This window comes from Chelon labrosus (genome assembly GCF_963514085.1).
Source record: "Chelon labrosus genome assembly, chromosome: 2".
Taxonomy (NCBI): domain Eukaryota; kingdom Metazoa; phylum Chordata; class Actinopteri; order Mugiliformes; family Mugilidae; genus Chelon; species Chelon labrosus.
This window is the reverse complement of record NC_140338.1, coordinates 18397586-18422827: the sequence shown is the minus strand read 5'-3', so window position 1 is coordinate 18422827 and position 25242 is coordinate 18397586. Positions and strand designations below refer to the sequence as shown.

Sequence of the window (25242 nt, the reverse complement as noted above, 5' to 3'; positions counted from 1 at the left end):
TTGGATGTACTCATAGCACAGACAGACTAGTACTTCTTTATACTTTATACTTCTTACCTGCAAAATGTCTCATTGTTCACTCCTTTCATCTGTCTCCCAGGCATGAAAGAGTATTTCAGAACATTTACCCCAATAGATGTATAGTATAAGCGATGGCTATTCATTTTGTGATAAATTCCGATTAGAATATAATTAGAATTTTAGTTACAAATATTTTTTGTGGAGTGCTTTCAAAATGTTCACATATTGTGAACACCGGAAATGTTTAGTTTTTTTTTTTGTTTTTTTTTTCCGTAAACGTGAAGGGTGCGCTTTTATTGTGAAGGGCGGAAGTGGCGTTTCAAATTAAAAAAAAATAACACGAACGTGAGAGAGAGGTTGTATGAAAGGATAGTGTTTGAAAGCAGCGGTTATGATCTTGTGAACAAGATGCCCTGGAGTGACAACTGTACAAAAATGAATGCTCTCCTAAAACACGGAAAGAAGTGACCAGTTACCAGCTCTGTAGGCGTTTGGCGAAGTCAGAGGTAAATATTACACAACTTTTCTCAAACATGCTAACTATAGCCGCTGAGCCTCCCTAGCTAGTCAGCGTTAGCCATTCCGTCCTAGCCTACTTAGCTTGCCGGCTAACTTCAGCTAACCAAGTTCGTTTGTTCGTAAACTACAGTTTGATACGTGGCAGCTTAATGTAATCCCGACAGCATAGTGTACTTAAAATAAAAAAGTCTTGTTAATCTTTAATAGCAGTTATATTCAAAACGTTTATTACTGTTTACCGACGCCACTCATTTTTATGAGGGAAGCATAACTGACGTAGCATAGCCGCTAACTGCTAAGCTAGCTAGCCGATAAACAACAACACAATCTAAGGTTGAAAAAGGAGAACAGATCTGATGTAGGTTCATTACTGTGTCCTATATTTTGTCTTGGCAACGGACAAGAAAGACACTTATAGGATCTGATATGTAACGTTACAGCCCTGACTAAGGTCCTGAATACTAGATGTGTATGGCCGGTTTCGTAACGTTACTACGCCAAATGAACACACACTGTTATCTGCTATGTATTTACTATAATGACTTGACATTTGCCTTCAAGTAGGGACTGTTGACTGTATCTAGGCAGGGCCTTGTATTTGGTGTGTATGTAAGGTCATTAGTGTGGACGTGATTCTTCTGCTTCTCTCCACAACTTGAGGGACACCTGCTTTCTTTTTCTGTCTCTCCCCGTCTGTCTATATGAGCTGGGGTCTGCTCAAGGCTTCTTGATACATGATAGTGGACAAGCTCATAGTGTGTCTGGTAACATCGCCTAAAATGTGGGGTGGTGGCATTTCATGTGGTTTATTACTGTGGTGCAGATTTATCAGAAAACCAGTGGTTATGCTGCAGCACCGCCTCTAAAATATGACCTCATTGCTAAAGCATGTAACTGAATGTCAACATCTGAACATTACTGACATCTTAAAAATAATGTTATAAGGCATAACAGTTGTATTGGGTTGCATTAGATTTTATGGGTGTACCTAAAAGAGTGTTTCATATGCAGTTAAGAATATATGTTTGTTTGTTTGTTTGTTTTTAGATTGTTTTCTATGTTTGAGGTGATGCTAATGTCAGGCGCAGAAAATGGTATAAAAATGCAAGTTAATGACACATTGAATGTTTCCTTTACTAGTCGGTGAAATTATTACTTTTACTATAGCAGAAACTTTATTGATCTTTCAAGAAAATTGTTTTGTATTGTAGTTGGTCCCGTAAAGTGCCGTTACTTATCGACTTTTGCATTTTAGGATGCCCGTTAAGATCTGGCTAGGGACAACAGATGGAAACTAGCACTTGTAGCTAGCTCTGGCTTGTTTACAGCAAGTAACTTGTCTGTTGATTAATGAGCATTGTCCCTATCAAATAAATAAACAAATAATAAATAAAGTGACAGTTGTAAGGGCATGGACTAAAATACAAATATACTGAAATAAATTAACATGCAGTGGCACTTCAAAGTATTTTCACTCCTCAGAATTTTCTACATTTCTGCATAAGAGTGACTCAGTAGACAGAAGGAACCCAATCAAATGAATTAAACAGAAATGTTAAACTTCAGGAGATGAGCCATTGTTATATGTAACACTGACTCATCGGCTCAGTGTTTTCCAATGAATGTAATGAGGAAAAAAAAAAAAGTCAGGGATTTGACACAGTCTGATCTTCACAACACATATTTGTGGAAGCGTATGATGGCACAGACAACGGAGCTTTCTGAGGAGCTCAAAAAAACGAGTTGTTGCTCAATAGGCCACAAAAGGTCACAAAACCATCTCTTAAGAGTTTGGAATCCATAAATCCTCAGTCATACCGATTGTGAACAAATGGGGATTTAAAACGACTATTACCTTCCACAGGATGCATAATAGTCTGAGAGGTCACAGAGGACCCTAGGGTGACTTCAAAGCAGCTAAAGGCCTCTCCAACATTGGCTAATGTTAGTGTTCGTGAATCCACCATCAGGAGAACACTGTACACCCAATGGTTAGGTTCTCTTTCTCTACTTTCAGGACTTGTGTGTCTTTTATGCAGAAATGTAGACAATTCTGAGGGGTTCAGATACTTTTAAGAGGTACTGTTAGTATGTTGTAAGTAGGGTTTAATATTTTTCCCGAAAATTAAATGAATCAGATCCCGGGAAAAGACGACTCATTTCCCGGGAATCCCGGGAAACAGCTGTTTTTTGTTGTTGTTGTTTTTGCCCAAGTAATGTATCGATATCATTCAAATATGCGTTCCCAGCATGTTTTATATTATTTGTAACATTATTAGGGCAAGAAACACAGTTTATGTCCATATCAACAAAGTTTGCAATGATCAATTCTGCTGCGTGATCAAGTGAGCTGCGTGCGTGACAGCCTATCTGCCAAAAAGCAGCTACCGTATTGGTGTAGAACGATCACGTGACCAACCGTGCCACCACTCGCGACCAAGATCTTATTACGCTCTGAAGAAGCTAGTTCTGCATAAAACATAGACGCATCGGCAATCGACTGGAATTTTTGCGACGAACCTTTTTTTGGGTAGCTTAGCATGACTCGTTATGTTTTATGAACTAAAGATTGTGTAGATGCCAGACTGTGGAGCGGGATGAAACGATAACAGGGTTCACCTTACGGCCTAACAAAGCTGGCGGCAGACATCATTAGGAGGTTGGTAGCCTACTGCTGCAAATGACATTTGCTGCCGCTAGGGTGCGTGGATTTCTAGGCTATAGCCTACTGCTGCAAATGACATTTGCTGCCGCTAGGGTGCGTGGATTTCTAGGCTATAGCCTACTGCTGCACTGAATTCAACGTTAACGTAAGACAACAATAGAAGCGCACGTGTAACAAAAATTAAATATATATTTCCCGTTTCCCGTCATAACCTTTCCGATCAGATTTCCCGGGAATCCCGTTTCCCGGGATTAAACCCTAGTTGTGAGGGCTGTAATAGAATTAAGCTACTTCGATTATTTGATCTGTTTTGCTTAAACATATTGACCGGTGACAAGTAACTTTATGACTGCCTTACCATTCCTTCTAAATGTGAGAATTCCCAAAGGACAGATTAATTTAACCTTATTTTTCTTCTTCTCAGATCATGTCGGCAATCAAGATTGCACTGCAGCAGAGCCAGAAGAGTGACAGGAGAAAAGCCTCTGCACAGATGTCTGCAGAGGTGTCCCCTGACTCCAAGTGTCCCATCTGCCTGGACATGTTTAACAACATTTCTTACCTGGACCGCTGCCTGCACAAGTTCTGTTTCCGCTGTATTCACGAGTGGTCCAAGAACAAAGCGGAGTGTCCACTATGCAAACAGCCATTTAACTCAATCTATCACACTATAAAATCAGAGCAAGACTTTAAGAAGTATGACCTGCTGCAGCCGCTGCAGCAGAATAACTCATTTGGGTATTTTGAAGGTGTGCGGTTTAGATACCGCACGACTCTTACCGGAGTCCATCGACAGATGAGGGGAAGGACATCTCCACCTCCGGACAATGGAGTAATGTTTGAAGCCACAACAAATCCTCCCCAGCAGCAGCAAGACCGCTACATGCGACGTATGATGATGAGGCTGGCAGCCAGGAGGAGAGCTGCAAATGAAGGCAGGACGGTGAACAATGTCAGAGAGCAAGAAATGATAAACTTCAGGAGGGAACTGTACCGGCGAGGTGTGAGGGTTCGCACCGTCCGGGATGGTGGCCGCTCCCGAGACACCTCGGCTGAGTTCTACCGAAGAAATCCTGCCTGCCTCCACAGACTCATCCCTTGGCTAAAGAGAGAACTCAGTGTGCTGTATGGGGCCCATGGCTCTTTGGTCAACATAGTTCAGCACATCATCATGTCACGCATTACACGTTACGACATGGAGGATGGAGCTATTCAGGAAGAGCTCAGGCCGTTCCTCCAGGTTCGCACGGAGCACTTTCTGCACGAGTTCATCAGCTTTGCAAAGTCCCCATTCAATATGGAGGCCTATGACCAGCACGCCGTCTACGACTGCCCAGACCCTTCCTCAAACGAAGGCAGCAGCTCCAACTCCTCTGTAATTGCCATTTCAGAAGATGAGGATAACTCTGCAGAGCTGGACCATCCACGGGACTCCATATCTACGCTAAGCCAGTCTGTGTGGGATGATGAGACTCCCGGGCCGTCATATTCTACGACGGTAGAGCAGAATAGGTCGGAGCGCCTGTCTGTCCTGGACTCGGACTCAGACAGCAGTGTGGAGGAGGAGTCGCTCATCTTTGGGGCGTCGCCACAGCAAATGAGTCCTCATAACCCAACTGATTTGACTCAGGGCGAATGTAATAATGACGAGTGTGTGTCTTCTGACAATGATGATTGTGTCATTGTAGGTTTTGTTAAGCCAACCGTGGAGAGGACTCCTGAGCTGGTTCAGCTCTCCTCCAACTCTGACGAGTCTGCCAGTGAAGATACTAAAGATGTGCCTCTTCTACCGCACCACATCCGTTTCACCAGTCTCAGTCCTGCCGCTTCACAGAGCAGTGATCCCAGCGCTGCTGGCCGATCAGAAAATGTGGAAACAAATCCACGTCATCAGTTGGTTTCGCAAAAAAGACGTAGCTCTTCACCATCAAGGAGACACAAGGCGTCAAGTACGACGCATAGAAAAGGTACGGATACAAGATTCGGCAGTAATGAGAGATCTAGGGAGAGGCACCACAGGTCGAAGGACAGAGACCATAGGAGGAGGAGGAGGTCAAACAGTGGAGAGCGTAGGCGCTGGAGCAGAAGCCCGGTGATCTCCTACAGCAGTGGCGCCAATCATTCCACTGAAAAAGGTTATTCGTATTCCTGTGGCAGAGACTACCCAAAATACGACAGCAGATATAAAAGGAGAGACGCCGATCACACTTATCAGTCGTATAGTCATTACAGACAAGAGAGAAGTGATAGTGGGGCGCATTACACACAGAGGAGGTCCTACTATTACAGCAGCCACAAATACTCGGCGGACTCTCCCTCCCGGAGTCCCAGCACTGACTCGCGGAGACGGGAAAGGAGGCGTTCCCGCTCGGGGAGTTACTCCAGCAGTCGCTCCCCTTCAGTAAAAAGGAAATCTCACCACAGCAAGCCAGGTGGCAAGAGGAAATACAAAACAAGACACCTGGAGGAAACGTCCAGAAACGGACTTTCTAACTCGTCCGCAGAAGGCGACTCCGAGGCGTTAACGAAACACAAGAAAAGAAGCAAAGAGAAGCGCCACAAGAAATCCAAAGAGAGGTCGAGGAAGACGAGCACGAGTCTCAGCGTGGAGCTTGTCGGTGAGGATAAAGGGCACGAGAGGAGCAAACGACACCATAAGAAACACAAGAAGCATAAGAAGAAGAGCAAAAGGCACAAGAGTAATGAACGCACTGAGAAGCGCTCACCCACTGTCATTACCATTGATAGTGACAGCGATGCTTTTGCCAAGGATGGCATCACCCAGCCGAGAAGCACTAATAATGACCCCGACGACAACGCCACAAATGACCCAGTAGACCCCACCCCTTCAGACTCCGTGTCGTAATCATATTGATGGATTCACTTTCAGCTGCTAACTTTAAATGAAAGCAATGTTCAGGTTGTTGAAGGTCACCAGAGCTCGAAGAATACGGATGGATATAAATACACATATTTGTTTAAATGCCACCACAAGTGTTTTCTGCAGTGACATTTTTATAGTAAAGTGGAAAACATGATAAGCACAGTTATCCCGTAGGACCACTGCAGTCTAGTTTCTTGACTGTGTTAATCGGAAAAAACAATGATATTTTATGTGCCATGAACAGGACACAGTGGAATAATACTGGGACTTGGAACAAATGCACAGTTATTATTCTTACAATTCATTTATTTTATTTCTATGGTGCTCTCAGGGATTACATTTTTTCGTGTTCTTGAGTTGAAAATTTTTTTTACGTGCCGCTCATGGACGGACAAATGCATCAGTGTGAATTAGTCTGTGAACCTCTCCGTTGACTTTTGCTTTCCAAAGGGCGTTTTTAACGGGCGCAGATTAAAATGCTTTTGGACGCAACTGGATGGACTGACAACCCAGTCAGAGCAACAGAATGTGCGACACAGCCATCTTTGTTGCTCTAATCTGTGCAGTTGTCTCGTCAAACCCGCCTCGTATTAGATGACTGGTTGTGACTTGCCCAGCACTTACAAGCCCAGGTGGAAATCTCTTTGAACGAGAGGGAGGCCAAACGTACTCTACCAGAGAAAATGAAATGAGTTCTTAGATTAGTGGGGTTTCCCTTGGCTGCACAGTGGATGTGTTGATTTCAGAATGGGTTCATTTTTATTAAATTTTGTTTAAAACAAAATAAATTCTAATGAGTAACTGTGTGTTGGTGTATTTCGTTTATGGGGTTTTCTCTTCATTTCCAGAATGGTAAAATTGAAGTCTATTATTGATACGTGGTGGTTTTATTCTATTGACAGGCCATGTTTATATGTGCAACGTAACCACGTTTACATTCATTATTATTTATGTAATAACTGGAGCCAAGTGTAGTCTGACATTTTGACTGAGTCGATAAAATGCATTCTGATATAGGGTAGTTAAAAAGGTAGTTTTATAATAATTTATGCACTGTATAGTGTGTCAGAAGGATTTCTGAGACGTATTATCGTGTTTTACGCTACAGGTGTGAAACAAGGTGGAGCGGAGGTATGAAAGGAAGAAGTAAAGTGTAAGGCAATTTAATACGCAGGGCAATTCAGTGTGCTTTTAAAGATAAAATACAAGTAAAATGTGAAAAACTGAACATGAAAACTAAAAATACATTTCAGAGCAAGATAGAAAGTTAAACGCCTTCAATGATGTCAGTTTGTAGGAAAGAAAAACAGAAATAAAATAGATTTTTGTATGACTGCCATATCGTAAAGCCAGAAAGTCAAAGGACATTTAAAGCTTCAAGACAAATAAAGTTGTGAACTTAATAACTGTGCTTTAGTTTTCTATAATGGTTGGCAGTAAAAGAGACAGTTAGCCGACTTAAACGTGACTGTGGCGCACGTCTTTTATTTTGAAAATAAATAAGCAGGAAGAGAAGTGTATTTCCGTCGTGCTCCTGACGAATGTTGTCAGGGAAGAGAATAGAAAGTGTCTCCGGCTGTAATTTAAAGACAAGAATACAGTCACCATGGCGTCCACTGTGCCAATTAAGGTAGTAACCCACAATTTAGTGTCACACTAGTTTTCTAGCGACTGAACATTGTGTGTTTGAACACGGTGGCAGTGAGGAGAACCTATGAGGAGGCTAAGTGGTGCGGCCGTCAAGAGCCTGAAAATGCGGGAAAAGCATCTTAGCATGTGATTAGCAAAGCTGCTGTAACATGCAGCCTGTAATTTAAATACGTACGTAAGCTAATATTTGTGTGCTACAGTTACAGCAGCTAGAGGTGAGCTATCCCAGGTACAGCTGATACATGACACGTGGCTGCAGGGCTGCATGGAAGGCACGTTACAGATTAGAGACGCCGTCAGTGTCAAGCGGAAGTAGAAGAAGGATTCAGGTCTCATTTAAAGCTGCAAGTCCACCCTGGTGATCATTGTGTTTTCTTTTTTTGACGGTGTTGGGGCTCAGGGCTGTAGCTGGTGTGATTTAATCATAGTTTACAATAGTGACTTACGTCGATCAGCCTTAACATTATGACTACCTGCCTAATTGTATAGATCCCCCCTTTTGTCCCCAAAACAGACCTGCCCCGTTTGCAGCATGGATTCCACTCAGCCTCTGAAAGGGGGCTGGAGTATCTTTCACCAAGACTTGAGCTGCAGCGCCTTTTTTAAGTCCAGAAAGAGCTCACTACCATCAGAGAATACTGTTAAAGCTGGTGCATGGTCTGCAACAATGTTCAAGTGCTGGCACGTGGTTCAGTTTTGCGGCTCACACGCCAGTTTTATCCACTTTTGTTTGATAACTTTCTATCAGCATTGCTTTATTCATTAGTCTGAGCTACAGTAGCTCGCCTGGTGCTCTCAGGGATAATGTTAATTACACTTTTGGTTGTCATAAGTCACGGACAGACAAATGCATCAGTGCGAATTGGCCTGTGAACCTCTCCGTTCATTTTTGCTTTCCAAAGGGCGTTTTTAACGGGCGCAGATTAAAATGCTTTTGGACACAACTGGATAGACTGACAACCAGTCAGAGCAACAAAATAATAGCCATCTTTGTTTCCCTAACTCCTCTGTGCAGTTGTCTTGTCAAACCCGCCTCGTATTAGATGACTGGTTGTGACTTGCCCAGCACTCACAAGCCCAGGTGGAAATCTCTTTGAACGAGAGGGAGGCCAAACATACTCTACCAGAGAAAATGGTCTGCAACAGTGTTCAAGTGCTGGTGTGTGGTCCAGTTTTGAGGCTCACGTGCCAGTTTTACGCGCTTTTGTTTGATAACTTTCTATCAGCATTGCTTCATTCATCAGTCTGAGCTGCAGTAGCTCGCCTGTTGGGTCGGACCGCATCGTCCAGCCTTCGTTCCCAACGTGCATCAGCGAGCCTTGGCCCTTAACCCTGATGCCAGTTCACAGTTTTTCCTGCCTTGGACCACTTTTGATCCTCATTCTCTCCACTGCAGACCAGGAATACCAGAATAGAGCTCCAGTTTTGGAGATGCTCTGACCCTGTCGTCTAACCGTCACAATTTGACCCTCATCAGAGTCACTACTCCTCCTACTTGCCCATTTTTCCTGCCTCTAATCACAACAACTTTGAGGACAAAATGTTCACTTACTGCCTATTGTATCCCACCCACTGACAGGCGCCGTGATAATCAGTTGATAATCAGTCTTATGTGCGTCATAATGTTGGCTAATTGGTGCCTATACCAAAAATATAAGTGTTAATGAGAACAGTTGTTAGGTGTAGCCCATTATTATTTAACTTTTTAAATATAGTAAAGTTTAAGTTAAAAAAAAAAATAGACTTGACACTACTGAGCCAACTGTAAACAGTAAACACATTGTGGAGCGGATGTAGTTGTACAGTCCTTGAGTAAACAGTTTCACCCTCCATTACTGCTGTCAACGGATTATAAACAGGAAAGAAAATATGTATAAACAAAGACGGTTATCTCTGTCAGGGGAAAATAACAAGCATTAAGTTTCAGAGTTTGATTTGTTTGGGTTTTCACATTGGTACACAAAGGAAGGGTGTATCTGCAGGTTATGGAAAGTCTTCATGGTCCTTAACGTCACCTTAGGCAACAACGAAAATATTTAGTGGGCCGATGACAGGGTTGTTGTAACAAGATACTACTTACAGGATACTATTTAAAATTTTATTTACAGTTTGAAAATGGCCAAGTGTCACTTTTAGAAGGAGATTTAAGTGGACCTGCATGGACTGATAATTATTACCTTGGTTAGTAAAGCTGTCCATTTTATGGTGCTTATGAATTTAATTAAGGATATCATTAGAAATGTTGTTTTATACTGTTTGAAACCTCTCAAAATACTCTGCTCAGATAAATGATGGAATACTTTCACTGATATGTACTAAACCACTTTCTGTGTCTAAACGTTTCTTAAACTTTTTCATCTAGATTGGGATAATTGGCGGTTCAGGCCTCGACGATCCCGATATCTTGGAGGGAAGAACGGAGCGCTACGTCGACACACCGTACGGAAAGGTTAGTTGTCCTGTGCTCCAAAGATGGGACGGTGTAAACGATGAGCTCTGCTTGCGTTCAGGCGTAATTTACTAGTAAAATAAATCCTTAATAATAGTTTTTGTGTATAACTGGATTATTCTCTTCTTCCTGAACAGCCATCAGACGCCCTGATACTTGGGAAGATTAAAAATGTGGAATGTGTGCTCCTTGCAAGGTAGGAAAGTATATTTTGTTTTGCCTGTTGTCTGTGAAGGTTCTCAGTCATCCAGGTCATGGTACATCCAAAAAAGGTTTAAAAAAAGGCAGCTGGACTTGTGGAGTTTTTTGAGAAGACGTTTCACCACTCACCCCCAACCCATTTTGGATGTTTTGCCTGTTAGCACCATCTAGTGGATAAATCCTGCACTTGTCAAATCTAGTGAGCAGTGTGTTTTGTTTGCTTGTCTTAAATGCTTAAACATACCGCGTGTATATTGACTGCTGATTTTCCATAGACATGGGAGGCAACACACCATTATGCCATCCAACGTGAACTACCAGGCCAACATCTGGGCACTCAGAGAAGAAGGCTGTACACATCTGCTGGTTACCACGGCCTGCGGCTCACTGCGGGAGGAGATTCAGCCTGGAGACATTGTCCTCATAGATCAGTTCATTGACAGGTTGGTGGGATGTGAACCCATTTTGTTCGTCAGTTTGCTGCAATTTGAGATCCTCAAACCAGGATAGACATGTTGACCAGGTAGAGATACGGGGAAAAAACAGGATAGGAGAATTAGGGTTTAGTTTCTTTTGATTTCTCTTTGTCTTTAAAAAAAAAGGTCGTAATTCTTTAGTGTATGGTAGTATCCTTTTCTTATCGCTCTTATCTGACCGATGACGAACGGATCTCCCTTTAATTGTATCTTACATCCCACTGATAACCACTGCGGCGCCTCATCCATCCCAGCCACTAGATGGGGTTGATTCCATAGTACAAGACTGATAACCCGTGTAATCATTTTTGTCTCCTACACTTTCGTTTTCCCAGTTTAAGACGTGGATTATGTATTCTTTTTATTGCCTTCACAGATGAGGCTAATGAGGGCCATAATTCTAAGTATCATTTCTTGTATAAAGAAAGTATAAACAGTGCAGGTTCAGCTGTCAGTTCAGAAGAAACGGCAGTGGCACGTACCACTTTCGGACTGACTCGCTCTCACCTCTGACGCTCCCTGTCACCTTACAACAACACAGACTGTTAATATAACCCATGACATATTATAATACAGAACACCTGCCTCCTAAATAGCAGTTTATCTAAACGTCCACTTTGTTTGCCAACGCTAAAGCTTACCGTAAATGAAAGCGGTAATAAATCTGTGAATAGTTCCTGTAAATACATCGAGCCTCTATCGAAGGTGGACGTCCGCTTTTATTCTGCCATGTGCGATTGCTGCGCAGCAGTTCGAGCTTTTTCCCACACATCTCACTTACAGGATTTACGTGATTGATTCATCCTGTTTGACTCGACCTGTCAAAACCAATATTTGTATACTGTCCTGTTCAGTGGGAAAACGATCCCTCTCTTTGCTTGATATTTTGCCCGGCTCTCAAGTGTCCCAGCTGCTTCCTTAGGGCTACGGTGAGAATTAAAAATGCTGTAACTGTGACATTCCTGCAGTGGCAACACCAGTATGGTGACAGATTGTCAGGAGCACGAGCGTAGCCACGGAGATATTTGTGTATCTGTAAGCTGTCGTGGCTCATTCCTGTATGCCTCGTGTTTCATTTAGGGGATCATTTTCTGAGTTGTGAGACTCTCAGTCTTCAGTTCTCAGTCATTCAACCATCTTCAGTCTCTTGCTTACTGTCATATGGAGCATTTCTTTATATTGATGTACCTGTATGCTGTTGTGTCATATTATGAAATTAGGTTAGATTTTTTTGGAACTGTTTAAATAGGTGTTTTAGGTTTATATTAATTTAGGAGGTTCAGTTTGTGGAGCAGCACATTTCAATAACACCTCAAAGTGTATCCTCCAGACAGGATACAGCTGAGTCATTATAACCCTGATGAAGGGAGGATTTCTCCTACCATTGTTGATCATAAATCAACCAGACAGACTGTTTGTTGTATTTATTTAAGTCTATAATCAAAGCACATACCTTGTTGTCTGTGAATTTAGCGTTTCTGTGTTTTTATTGCTAAAAATCCACAGTCGCAGCATGAGACCACACAAGGTATTTTGTCTCAGCGGCTCAGATTGCAGCAGTCGGATGTAAATTCTTCCTTAAAACCACTCGCTGGTTAACGTGATCGTAGCTTTTTGTTTCATGGGAAATACAGCTTCCTCCGCAGTTTCTAACCTGGAGACACACATACCTCTTGTGTCTCATACCAAGAGCATGGCCATGTGGGAGGTTGTGCTCCCACTCTGCTGATCGCTCAAATTCCCTCCATTAAACGACACAATATGTTGTTTGAGAGGTGACGTTTTAATGCGATTCTTGTGCAACGCCCGTGAGTTGGCGTACAGCTGGTTAAACTGCGATAAGTGGTGAACTGCTTCCTGCAGTTGTGTCAGTGGACAGTGTTTGTCTATGACTGCATCATGTACCCTGAAGCACTGAATCTGATGAACTACCAGTATCAAGCACAAACAAAACCTGTTTATCAGAAATGAGGAAGTTGCTTGTTGGGACTTGCTCAGACTTGTCCCACAGCATGTGACAGCACGTTTCTGCAGGCTTCACGTTATGTGATCACATCGCCTCGCTGGTTGCCTACAAATCAACCCCTCGGTCGCCACAGAATGTGTGAAAGCTTTTTCAGTTCGCATCATAACGTCTCGCACTAACCTGAACCCCGTTCAGCAGTAAGGTTTCCAATCCTCACTCTTTAACAATTTATTATTATTTTATTTCCATTTTCATTTGTCTTTTGACTGTAGCCGATCTGTACTTGTGATAAACGTTTCCTCATACTGGCCAAACGGCATTTAGCAACAGCATTTGTCAGATAAAACAAAATATCAATATCATCACATTGCTAATAAAACCTGAGTAATGTGATTTTCCAAATTTATCAGAATTTTATTGCTGTTTACATCTACTGCATTGTTTTCATGACGTGCTGCATACTGCTGTTGTTTAGGCCAGGTTCCTGATGTCTCCGTATTGCTTGGTAGCTATGGTTAGCTGCTGAGCGGGATATACAAGCCAGCAGCGTTAGGTTAGCTTATATTTCACAAGGTTTGAATTATCCTCTGCTGCTCTGTGGGCCTACAAGCCAGTGGCATTTACTTAGTTCATTTAGATTATAGGTTAAGCTAGCCAGCAGCATTTGGTTAGCTTATATTTCACAAGGTTTGAGTTAACGTCTGCTGCTGAGCGGGCCATACAAGCCAGCAGCATTTACATAGTTTATTTAGATTGTAGGTTAAGCGTCATATCACATGACTATAGGTTTATTAGAGTTTCTCAGTTGGACAGGGCCTCTAATTGTGTTTTGCCTTGGATTTTGGCACAAGGGATTGTAACATCTAATCCTGTGTATTAATGAATGTTCATGGTCGGCATAATTTAAATATTTGCTCATTTACGGTGTGGGAGCCGTTCACTGCAACAACTACTCTGCCATGACATTCCTATTGAAATGCCAGACCCAGATAACTCGATTTCAGTAGCATAAACAAGCATTGTACCCTGGACATAGTCTCTTAATCCCACACACCAGTGCTATTGACACTCAGCAGGGCAGAGGTGCAGCTTGACGAAAATATTTAAACGCTTTAGTCTCCCAGTGCCGGTGTTATGAGTAACAGTTGGGGTTGGGCAGCGACTTACAAGATTACCGACTGATACAGACTTTCATATTTTGGATGTCTAAGATAATTGTGTTATGACTTGGTTGGAACAACAAAAGCTCTGTCATGAATCAGCACCACTGAAAAAACTTAACATTTAGATTACAGCTTATGCACTGATCAGCCACAACATTATGACAGGTGAAGTGAAAAACATTCACCATCTTGTGACAATACAATCTTCTGCGGGGAATCTTTAGGACCTGGCATTCGTGTGGATGTTACTCAGACATGTACCACCCGCCTAGACCAAACAGGCCCCCCCGCCCCATAGCAATGACACACAACTCAAAAAACAACAGCACAAGGTGTTGACCTGGCCTCCAAATTCACTAGATCCCAAACTGATCACGTATCTGTGGGATTTTGTTGCTGTCCTGGCCCCAGGAACCACCACAATTCATGACGGACGTCAACAATGAAGTGTTGGATAATTACACGCAAATCGACGCGGGTGACACCACTGTCCTACATGGTCAGATAACCCCTAAAGAACCTGGAGGTGGGCTTGCTCAAGGAAAACAGAGGCTACTGGGCATAGTTTAAAATTTGAAACCTTTTTTTTTTTTTTTGTTCCCTTTTTGTCTTTTTTTCCACAATGAAAATGGTAAAAATAAAGAGAATCCTTTAGGGAAAAGAAAACTTCATCTTCATATAACACAAAGTTTAGTAGTTACTAAAGAAGTCGCTACAGGGAAACACATAACCCCTGATGATCTAAGGTCATTGGGATAAATGAATCAGTTCCTTGTGTCCTCCTGACCTCTTTCCGTAATGAGCTACGAGGAGACAGGCTGGCACTGCTGCTGTTGCAACATCACTGACTCTGCAGGGCTGGAATCTGGAAGACAGTTGTTTGTGTCAAACTTGTGACCAGGCTGCAGTTGTTCAGATAATGCCTTTCTACTCCTGGATGGCACGGGAAGGCAGTTTCATATCACATTTATTAGTATATGACCGAAACTTCGGCGGGTGCAGATTACTATCAGCCAATTAGTCTTGTTTATGAAGGTTATATTTTACTTTACTGCTTGGTTCTTGATATGATTAGCGCTTACTTGGCCATTCCTAGTGTTCCTGCGTGTCGTCTCGTTTCTGGCTTTTATTCCAACTTAATAATAAATAATGTTTCCTACGTTTGAGGTTTGCCAAACAAATACAATTCATAGCTGTGTGTGGATTTTGCGGATGGCCTCTGTAAGTTGTCTTGAAAATAGCTTTAAATGCCTCTAATGTTCCTCTTTTGGACAGGACTACCAAGAGATCTCAAACGCTGTACGATGGGCAGCCCACCAGTCCCCCCGGTGTGAGTCACATCCCCATGGCTGAGCCTTTCTGCAACAGAACCAGAGAGGTCAGACCCCGCAAATGTCATACAAGTCACTTCCTGTCCGCCATTATTGTTGTGCAGAATTATTCACAAAGAAAAAATGTATTTAGCTTTCTATTATTTTTTTTCACTTTGTCACATTTTTATTTATTTCTATTGAGACGTTTGTTGGTGACACCAAACTTGTCTAGTGTTGAGGGAAGAACATGTAATATAGACTTATCTGCTGTAGACGGACGGAAACTTCATACAGAGAAGCGTATCTATTTAAACCATATCAACAGTTCTTTGTTCTTGCTAACTTTCTGTCCCGGCGCAGGTTCTGGTGGAGGTGGCTCGGACTCTGGGGGTCAAGTGTCACGTGCGAGGGACCATGCTGACCATCGAGGGGCCTCGCTTTTCCTCGCGGGCAGAGAGCCTGATGTTCCGCCAGTGGGGCGCCGACGTCATCAACATGACCACCGTGCCAGAGGTGGTCCTCGCCAAGGAGGCCGGCTTGTGCTATGCCAGCATCGCCATGGCAACAGACTACGACTGCTGGAAGGAGCACGAGGAGGCGGTGAGTGGCGAGCCAGCGGCCCTAACTGTCGTTTTTATTACTTTCGTGTTTCTGGTGTCGTCTTCTGTGTCCTGTGAATCGGTGGCAGTGGAGGATGCCCTGTTAACGTGCTTTGGTTGAGGACACATCCTGCCTGACCTTCCATTGTGCAGTTTTATTTAACGGATGATTTTTCATTTTTAGTCATCACTGGAGAACGTTTAGTCAAAAGCAAACGTCAAGATGCCAAGAAACTAATGAGTTTAATGTGTCATTTATATATTATCTGCTGCACATGTCACCATAACAGATGGTTTTCCACTTTGTCTTTACTAAGCTGTGGCAGTCACTGAAGATCTGTCTCCCAGTGTGTTTTCTTGGCAAATATTTGTTTCTCCTCAAAATGACTCTTTGCTGTGATCCCTTTGTCCAAACCCCAGTCGTTCAAATTCACAATGTTCAGTCCATCAGTTAAACGAGCTGTTTTAAGTAGCTTATTTCTGTCATAAAATTCACGTCTCGACTCATCACGTGCCCTTGTCCACATCAGGAAACCCTCTGGAAACTAACACAGCACCAGTGCATATTATAAGCAGTTGAAAGTATTTTGGGTTCTATGACAAAGATGCTAAAATTACCAAAACAAACAAACAACAAGGCGGTGTGGTGACGCAGGCAGCTCCCTCGCTGCCCAACATCAAATCTTACTTGCAGGTCAGCCAAGAGACAGAGGAAGCACCAGAGATTATCACTGAAGTGTACAACCCATTCTCTGGATTTATCTTTAAGACACAAAAACTTAAATAGGCAGGTCACTGATGGCAGAATGCATGCAGCCGTCCTGGACCGGGTCACTTTATACCAGGCGAGGGTCTGACACACAACACAAAATTAATTCCTTCAGAGACAATAATGTGCGGCATCACCAAAATGCTCGTGCCACACTTTTGGAGGACCGGACAATTACGTCCAGATATAATTCAGCTCATCAAGGCAATAAAACTGGTCTTTTACAGGAAAAATTATGACGGCCACATTTACAAGTTTACAGAAGTGTTCAACTGCAGAAACAAAACAACTCTTTGATGGCACGGTGTAATTATTTAAAATACAGTTTTTGAACTTTCTCTTCCTTGTTAAAGTGCAGCACCAGATTGTCGAGTTTGATGTGTATGATGCGGTTTCCCCAGAGGTTGTTGCCATCTGTGCTCCATAAGCGAAGAGACGGAAGAGTGTCTGCGGCTTCTTATGGCTTCCGAGTGACCTACCCTGTGTCAGGCGCTCTGGATAATGCTGTTGATATACTGCGTGTGGGCGTGAGTTGGGTTATTTGTCACCGATCCAGCCCAACTCACAACTCGACTTCCGAGTTCCTGCAGCTGACCTCTTCCCCCTCCTGTTGCAGAACACTCGCCACATCCTTCCGCCGCCCTCCCCTCCCCTCCTTATTCGCTCCCTCTCAGCCTGATAGTACCTCCTGCCCTCCCCCTCCTTAACGCCTCCCCACACCAGTCGGCTTGCTTGCCAGCCTCCGGTGGAAGCCCTGCCAGAGGAGGTTGAGTCATACTGAGTCATCAGCTTCACTGTCTTCATCCTGGCAAACAGCAGAAAAAAATACACGAACCCAGTCATTGAGCGCGACATAAAAACAAAGCACTCAAGGGAAAGGTTAATGAATGTTGCAGGAGGTAAACATGAACACAGGACGGAAGTAATGTTGTAACTTACCGTACTGTGCACCGTATGCCTGGTTGAACAATATTTGGAAGGATCTATCACACAGTTTAATCTACACAAAAATATTTGCTCTCGACTGTGTGAAGGTGATAACTGATGTTAACAAAGCATGCTTATTGCACTGTAGGCACTTTCATGTGAGTAACATAGCGGTTAAAGTGGCTCCCGGCCCCCGTTAATACCACGCGTGTGGGCGTAGAGCGCAAAGCAGGCTGTTAGAAAAACAATATCCTGATTTTCTCTTCAGAACTTGCATGGATCGTTGCTGAGATGTGACAACAATGTCCGTGGCTCACTCACAGGTCCTGTTGTGACACAGATTTGATTAAACTTTCACTTTCAACTGCTCGTCTTGTCGTCCAATACTGAGCTCGAATTTGCAGCGTGTGGTTTTAGTTTCATTTATATGAATTTATAGAGCCATCTGTCAGTTTTATCAGTCAGTTTTAGGCGGGGCTGTATTGGGATGTTGTCACTGTTGCATAATTCTGTTGATACCCAGTGATAGCCAGACACTATTATTCACTACAAAACTTTTAGAATCGTCATGTTGAAACCTCGTAATAAAGGTGACGCTTTTGAACTGTATAGAATTAAGTCTAGCCCACTGACTAAAATGGGGAAACATGTGTCAGTACAAAAAAATACAATAGTAAACTTAACAATTAAAACGGTGTTTACACCAACACTGAATACCATGATAACATACCTGCTAAGATTTATTACAGAATTATTTTAATGGAATGCATTCGTTTTTACTGGTGTACCTAATGAACTGGCAGGTGAGTGAATATTGGCCATATTGTGACACGTATAGTATGATTTTAGATATTCATTTGGTTATTGCAGTCATTCGACCGTACTGCTCCTGACTTATTTGTAATCATTTCTGGTGGTAATGAAGCAGTGCCATTAATCTACTCAGATAAAGACATTTATTTATTTTCTCTTCCCGGGAAGTCCCGTATAAATAGTTCCTATTGTTTTTTGGTACACCGTGGCCTTGAGCCTGTGAGCCTCGGGAATTAGTAAGAATAGCATTAACACACAATATAGTTATGATTTTTAATTCTGATGCCTTTTTTTTTTTTTTTTTTGTAATGGAGTAAACTACTGTTTGTAGAATATGAAAATGTATGAACTCAACTAAATGGGATTGTATCTCTTATCATCATGCCGTCCTGCTGCCTGCAGTGTCAATTCAGCAGGATTTCAGACCAGAAAAGAATGAGAGAACATGTGTTTATCTAAGATCCAGGCGAAGTAAAGCATTTAGCCGAAATGAAGGGAGAGAGTAGGAGTCTGGGGATGAGGGAGGTTCAGGCAGGGAGAGAGCGACCGTGACAGTAAAGAAGCAAAAGCTCTGCTTTCAGCTACAGTGACTAACGCGGTGCACGTGGTTGTGGAACAATGGAAAAGCTATGCAAATATCAAGCCTGGAGTCACTATCAGTCTTTACATCACTTCAAAACTAGATTGTGCACGTTAAGAAAGCTGTTCAATAGAAAGCGAAACACAGAAAAATATATAAAGTTTTAGTTAATCATGTCGTGGCCCAACAGAAAAAGTCCGTAGCACCGGTTCCATCAGTGGAAAAGTACAAACCCCTAAATAAGGTCTTTTGATGTCATAGTGTTATTTGCAGTGCAGATATTCTCTGTTTTACAAATGATGACGCATTTCATGATATATTTTTTGGGGGGGAAGTACAAAGTGACGGTGACATTTAAAGGAAGTGAAATTTGCATCACTGCAAGTGATTCCTCTAACATGTCTGCTGTGTTTTTGTTTTTTCTCCTCCCTTCTTTTTGTCTTCTCCCAGGTCTGTGTTGACAATGTACTGAAGACGATGAAGGAGAACGCAAACAAAGCCAGCAGTATCCTGCTGACCGCCATACCCCAGATTAGCCAGATGGACTGGTCTCAGACAATGAAGACCTTGAAAGTAAGTTGTCAGATATATGATGATTCATTCCCTTCACCAAGATTTTGGAAAGAAGTTGTGAAAGAGAGTCTTATAAACTTCTAGCTGGTTATCTTGAAACGAGATCTCATTTATAATTCCTTTTCACTTCACAATGTCTAGTTTCAAGGGAATAATTAGACCACACAGGGGATGACCATGTTCACAACACCACCTGTTCATGGAAGTGATTATCACCACACGGATGACGTGACACATTGTGTTGCACCTTTATGTGCTCCACGATTGAATAAGTAATGCATAGTCCACAATGCTCGTATTACAACGTGTATTATATTATTTGCACATTTGAAAAACGGGTTAAAGGTACAGTACTACATGAATGTTTGAGACATTTTTACATCCGATGCAGCCAAGTTTTGAAAATGCATGAAGTACTTTGCGGTAAGGTAAGTAAAATTTTAACTAAACACCGGAGGAATAAGCTCCCTTTATTTAATATTTAACTGATTTTAGTTGACTTTAATTTCTGTCACACCATATAATTTTGTTTTGTGTTTTTTTTCCACTGCCTTGTAAAGATTAGATCAGTGACCTCATAGGAACCGGAAACAATCACTTTTCACATGCTTTATGTTTTATAAATGGATGGAAAAAATAGTTTGTTTTTCCCCTCTCATTTTTCAGGCAATGGGACAGTCTTCGATCATGTTACCAAAACACTGAGTGCACACAAAGGGAAGAGACGCCGCCCGCACCAACTCCGACCCAGACAACAAACTCAGCTAGGCCTGCGATTTGTCATCAGTGACTCACAAGAAAGTGCCTCACATAAATAATGGACTTGGTGTGTATTCAGCTGCAGTTTCAAAATACACATATAACGCCCTCTTTATACTTCAGAGGCCATCATGTTACTGTCATCTTGTCAAAAGATTGATTAGATTTTTTAAGCCATTCACTTCTTTTCATGCCGAATATAAATAAAATGCTTTGCAAGTTTATCACGTTATTACCTGTATTGCTGCCTTAGTTACATTACCCTTCACTTTACAAGGTGAATTCGTAGGACTGGAAGAAAAAATGTCTGCATACACGCGCTTTATTGGGAAACGTTTTTTCTCTTTCCCTATTTGGGATCTTGTTTTTTATTTTGATAGTGCTTTTGTTTTTATTTGCTCTTCATTAGTGTTACACGTTTCATCATTCAAAACAGTATTTCATTTGTTTCATTTTTTTATATACTGACTGCATTTACAATATTTTGTCATCCTGTAGAGAAACACACCGATCTAAGATGAATTAGATTAGGATGTCTTAATCATTTCATTCATCACATTGCAAAGTATTATTTTGTGCAATGTACCGTGTGCTATCACAGCCTTAATACATTATCTGAAATGCATTTTTCTGTATGTATTTTTGAAATCCCCAACACAGGATTAATAAAGTTACATGTTATCAAATAAAAACGAAGAGATTTTGACTGTTTGAAGTGTTTTTAGTTTTGCAGCGAATGGGCAGATCACGGATGAATTTTACAGATCTTAAAGCTGCACTTCTCGCTGGCCAGCAAGTCTGCCATCGGTTTTATTCGACCTGAATCTAAACACTGTTCACACTCATGTTAAAAGTTGAATATTGTATCCCTTGGGGCTTGTGGGGAATTTCTTTTTTTGTGTGTGTTGTCAACTCCCCCTCTACATAGAGCTATAAAACGTACTCGGAGCAAACTAAACCAGGGTAAAGTTTAACTCATAGAAACATCTGCATGGTCTGCTCTAGTAATCACGCTTGATTCCAGAAAATTGCCAAACCTGGTTTTGTGTGGTGAAGGCACCAATGGATGATTACCAGTATTATTCTCCACAAAAGTCTAGTGATCCATTTTGTTAAATATACTATTTTGTAATATTATCATCATTATCATTTAAAAAAGGCATTCTTAAATCTCCTTTAAGATAAAAAATTAAAAATTAAAAAAATAGCCCCAGGATTCTTACTAGGAGTCACCTGAGGCCACCCAAACTATCATGATCGCATCAGGGAAGGTAGCCAGACAGACCCGTTTCGTCCTCCTATTCACACGTGTCTAAAGGTTTCCCTGAGGTCACATGTTGCTCCTTTACCACAGGATATGTATTCACTGTTAAACTCCACCTGAATTCAAATGCAAAGTCACTGAATTTGTCATTTCTTTTGTTTTATTATATATATATATATATTTTTTACTGTATGGCTGGAACCCCTCACAAGCCTCGTACAGTATGAAGCACAGCCATTTTTTTTTTTTTTTTTAAACCGGCTTAAAACACGAATACCTTCAAAAACGAAAACGTATTAAAGTGCATAACATCCCAGATCGTCTCTAATTTTATACACGTATAATTTATAGACTCAAAAGTGTCTGCAGCGATGGGGATAATGCTTAAATATTAGTGCATCGACGTTATAATGTCCAAATGTGCAAAACAATTTTAGTGGCTTTTGTGCTATTTGGCATAGAGAGAGAGAGAGAGAGAGAGAGAGAGAGAGAGAGAGAGAGATTCAAAAATGCGGTTTTGTTAAGAGGATTATGTCGGGGGGAAAACGGAAGCTTTTTAAAAAACACAGCAGAACTGTATCCCATGATGAAGTGGAAGAGCTTTGTCATTAATATAACGCCTGAATAAAAAAAACAAAACAAAAAAAACAATAAGAGCAGATCGTTACAGTACGACTCGTCGTAGTTGGCATTTCGTTAAAAATAAAACGGCTATATAACTAAATAACATACAAATAAATAAAAAACCACATATTTCGCAACGAATCCGCCAATCCTTAATTCAGACTTCTGCAGGCCTCTCCAGGCCCCCGGTCTGCAGGGGCCTCCCCGCTCACAGCCAGCAGCAGGAATTAAAAAAAAAAAAAAAAAGTGTCTCAGCGTTTTATTTTTCACAGATTCTTCAGGAAATCGACGACTTCTGTACAGCCACTCTGTCTGGCCAAATCAACTGGCAGACAGTTGTTATTGTCCCTGGCCTGCGGGTCAGCCCCGGACTGGACCAGCAGCCGCACGGTGTCCAGAAAGCCCTCCCTGGCCGCGTCGTGCAGCGGCGTCGTCCCGGTGCTTCCGTCCGCCACGTTGGGATCCGCTCCGTGGTTCAGTAACACCTCAGCCACCGGCGCGCTGCCCATCATCATCACCTTCAGGGGGGGGGGACATGGCCGTGAGTCGATTTAATTTGAAATGCATTTTGTGGACACACAGAAAAAAAAAAAAAAATTCTCTCTTGCAGCCCCTCACTAATAATAGCACAGAAAGGGTTTAAGCGAATGTTTAAAAATAGACTGCTAGAGAAATATATGCAAATCACTTCAAGGCGCTTTAAAGTAAAAGACTTAAATGAAACGCAGAAATGGCCTTTTGTAGACGAATATTGTTTCCAACACTTGACCTGAGGAAATCTATTTGGATTGAGGAGCCGCTGGATGCAATAAACTCCACACCAAACCAAAACAATCCGACGCAAATTCAGCTCATTTACGCACGCCTTTTGAAAGCTCCTAATTTAGTTAGGATGAATTATATTGTAAGAAAAAGCGAGTGGGGTTGGAATAAGAGAAGCCACGCTGCCCTCTTTTTAAAAATAAATAATTAAAAGCACACGAAATAGAAGTCAGTCTCCGGTTAAATGAGATGTTTTTGTGAGAACCGGGGAGTGAGATAAACAGGCAGGAAGTGTTTTTATTATAATAAGGGTATATTTAGGCCCGCAAAAACCTCGCCTTATTTAGGTTGAGTTTATATATTTTTTTTTGTAAGCCTGATCGCAAGCAACGCGGTGAGAAAATGAATAATGTAAACATCCAAAAGTTGAAACTGGTGCAACAATGAAAATGCGCACATTTACGCGGTTGGCAGTTTTGTTTCATTTCGCTCGATGCAAGCTGCAGCTGTAGTTATTACATCAATTCAAACAGAAAGATGACTTTGTTTTTGTTTTTCCTTTAAGTATAAATAAAGTTTGATCATAATTCAGTGTCCATACACTTTGGCGTCTGCGCGTCATTTTGAGAAACTATTTTTTATGTTGTTCGAAATATTGCCTGAACAATAATAATAATAATAATAATAAAGCATTCGTGCGCAATAGTGGTTGACATTTGAAGAAGTTAATCACTAGACTGTGGGATCATGTCTAAGTGTAGTATCGGGACGAGGTGCATCTGGTGGAGCTGACCTGCAGAGCGGTTCGTCCGAAGCTGTTCGGTCCGTTAACTTGAGCTCCTGCCCGCAACAAAGCCTCCACATCTGCCGTGTCTCCTTTCGCCGCGGCCGTCGTCAGTCTATCCTCCAGAGTCCTCTCCATGTCCAGGGACGTGCGGCGATGAGCTCGATCCGCGGCTCGGTGTTTTGACAGGTAGCCCTGATGCTGATGCTTATTTGAGGAACAAGAAGCGCCGCTAAAAACAAACGCGCCGGAGCCCGTGTCGAGTAGCCACGGCTCGATTTTTTGGGTTAAGGGAATCTCGGCTCGGTCTCCAGCCGTGCCGTGCCCCCCCTGGGCTCGTCAGTTAGCTCGGGCCACCGGTCGCCTGGCTCGGGTAAGTCCAGCGTACATCGCCCGTCCTGCTGTCAGTCGCTCGCTCGCTCGGTGTGTGTCTGGGCTTGCCTGTGTTTTTGAATGGGTGACGTCAATGCAGCTGCTGCAGTGGCTTCCATTGTGCGCATGCGCTGCTGTGACTTCGACAAGGGGCGCTGCTTTCCCCACGCTCTGCTCCTGTCTGCTGCTCCTCGATCCGGGGCGATGAAAACCACATTTTATTGACAAACGTTTGGGGAAAAAAGCTCCTATTTGGCTCCTATTTTAATTGATTTAATTTCAAAACGTGCATTTTCCAAGTTCTGAAGTTTTTAAGGTAGGGCTATTCTTACTTTGAGTATTTCACTTTCTGCTACTTTATATACTTTCACCACATACCTTTTACTCCTCTACATGTTTTTATTTTTTTTTAAATATTGTAGATATACTGCTAGTTCACTCTGTTACTAATTCATGTCATAATACCATTTTGCACAAGTTGCACTAGACACTGTTGCACTACTTGCACAACATACTATTTATTTATTCACATACTTGTCTCGTTCATACTCACTTCTAACTGTATATTTAACGGTACATATCTCATCTTGTATTTTTCACCTGTTTATATTTTATTTATTTTTTATATATATTGCAAACATTTAAGACCAATTTTGAACTTTAACTTCTTTTGATTTAGTACATACTGTATATAGTTTTTTGTTTTCTATTGTATTCTGCTGCTGCAACATAACAATATCCCTTACAGGATCATTAAAGTCTATTTAGCCATCTGTCTGTCTTGCAGACTAACAATGCAAAATATAATCAACAAGCAAACTGCATTATTTTTATATCTTCATACAATAAGACTTTATTTCTGTCTTTATTTATGCAGCAGAAGAATTCACAAGCTAAACAGCCATTCCTAAAGTCATTAAGTCATTATCACCTTTGCTTGCTGCAACATTAAAGTGGTATTAAAGTGACTTACTGATGTACTAATTTAATAATACATTTTTGCATATATAAAAATCTGAATGCAAGACATGTATGCAGCATTTATAAGTTGCAATAAGAACAAAACCATCTATCTATAGCTGTGAAAGGATATTGCAGCTGGGTTTGAG

General features: G+C 41.9%; 2 protein-coding genes across 3 annotated transcripts; one reads left to right on the top strand and one right to left on the bottom strand.

The window, feature by feature from the left end:
• The first annotated feature begins 365 nt into the window (after nt 1-365).
• On the top strand, nt 366-21033 carry LOC311505737 (S-methyl-5'-thioadenosine phosphorylase). 2 transcript variants are annotated; one of them, XM_084569466.1, is made up of 9 exons: nt 366-527; nt 3630-5975; nt 10102-10188; nt 10326-10384; nt 10665-10832; nt 15270-15372; nt 15668-15907; nt 19446-19568; nt 20235-21033. In XM_084569466.1, exons 2-9 carry the CDS (start codon nt 3633-3635, stop codon nt 20271-20273), a joined length of 3162 nt encoding a protein of 1053 aa, XP_084425592.1. In that variant the 5' UTR covers nt 366-527; nt 3630-3632; the 3' UTR covers nt 20274-21033. The 2 variants fall into 2 exon arrangements, with proteins under 2 accessions (XP_084425592.1, XP_084425591.1); XM_084569465.1 differs by lacking the exons at nt 366-527; nt 3630-5975 and adding an exon at nt 7605-7719.
• Nucleotides 21034-21163: 130 nt separating this feature from the next.
• On the bottom strand, nt 21164-24470 carry cdkn2a/b (cyclin-dependent kinase inhibitor 2A/B (p15, inhibits CDK4)). The gene is made up of 2 exons (XM_084569489.1): nt 23771-24470; nt 21164-22733 (listed from the first exon to the last, which is right to left on the bottom strand). The coding sequence occupies exons 1-2, from the start codon at nt 23897-23899 to the stop codon at nt 22482-22484; spliced, it is 381 nt and encodes a 126-aa protein (XP_084425615.1). The 5' UTR covers nt 23900-24470; the 3' UTR covers nt 21164-22481.
• Nucleotides 24471-25242: the final 772 nt, after the last annotated feature.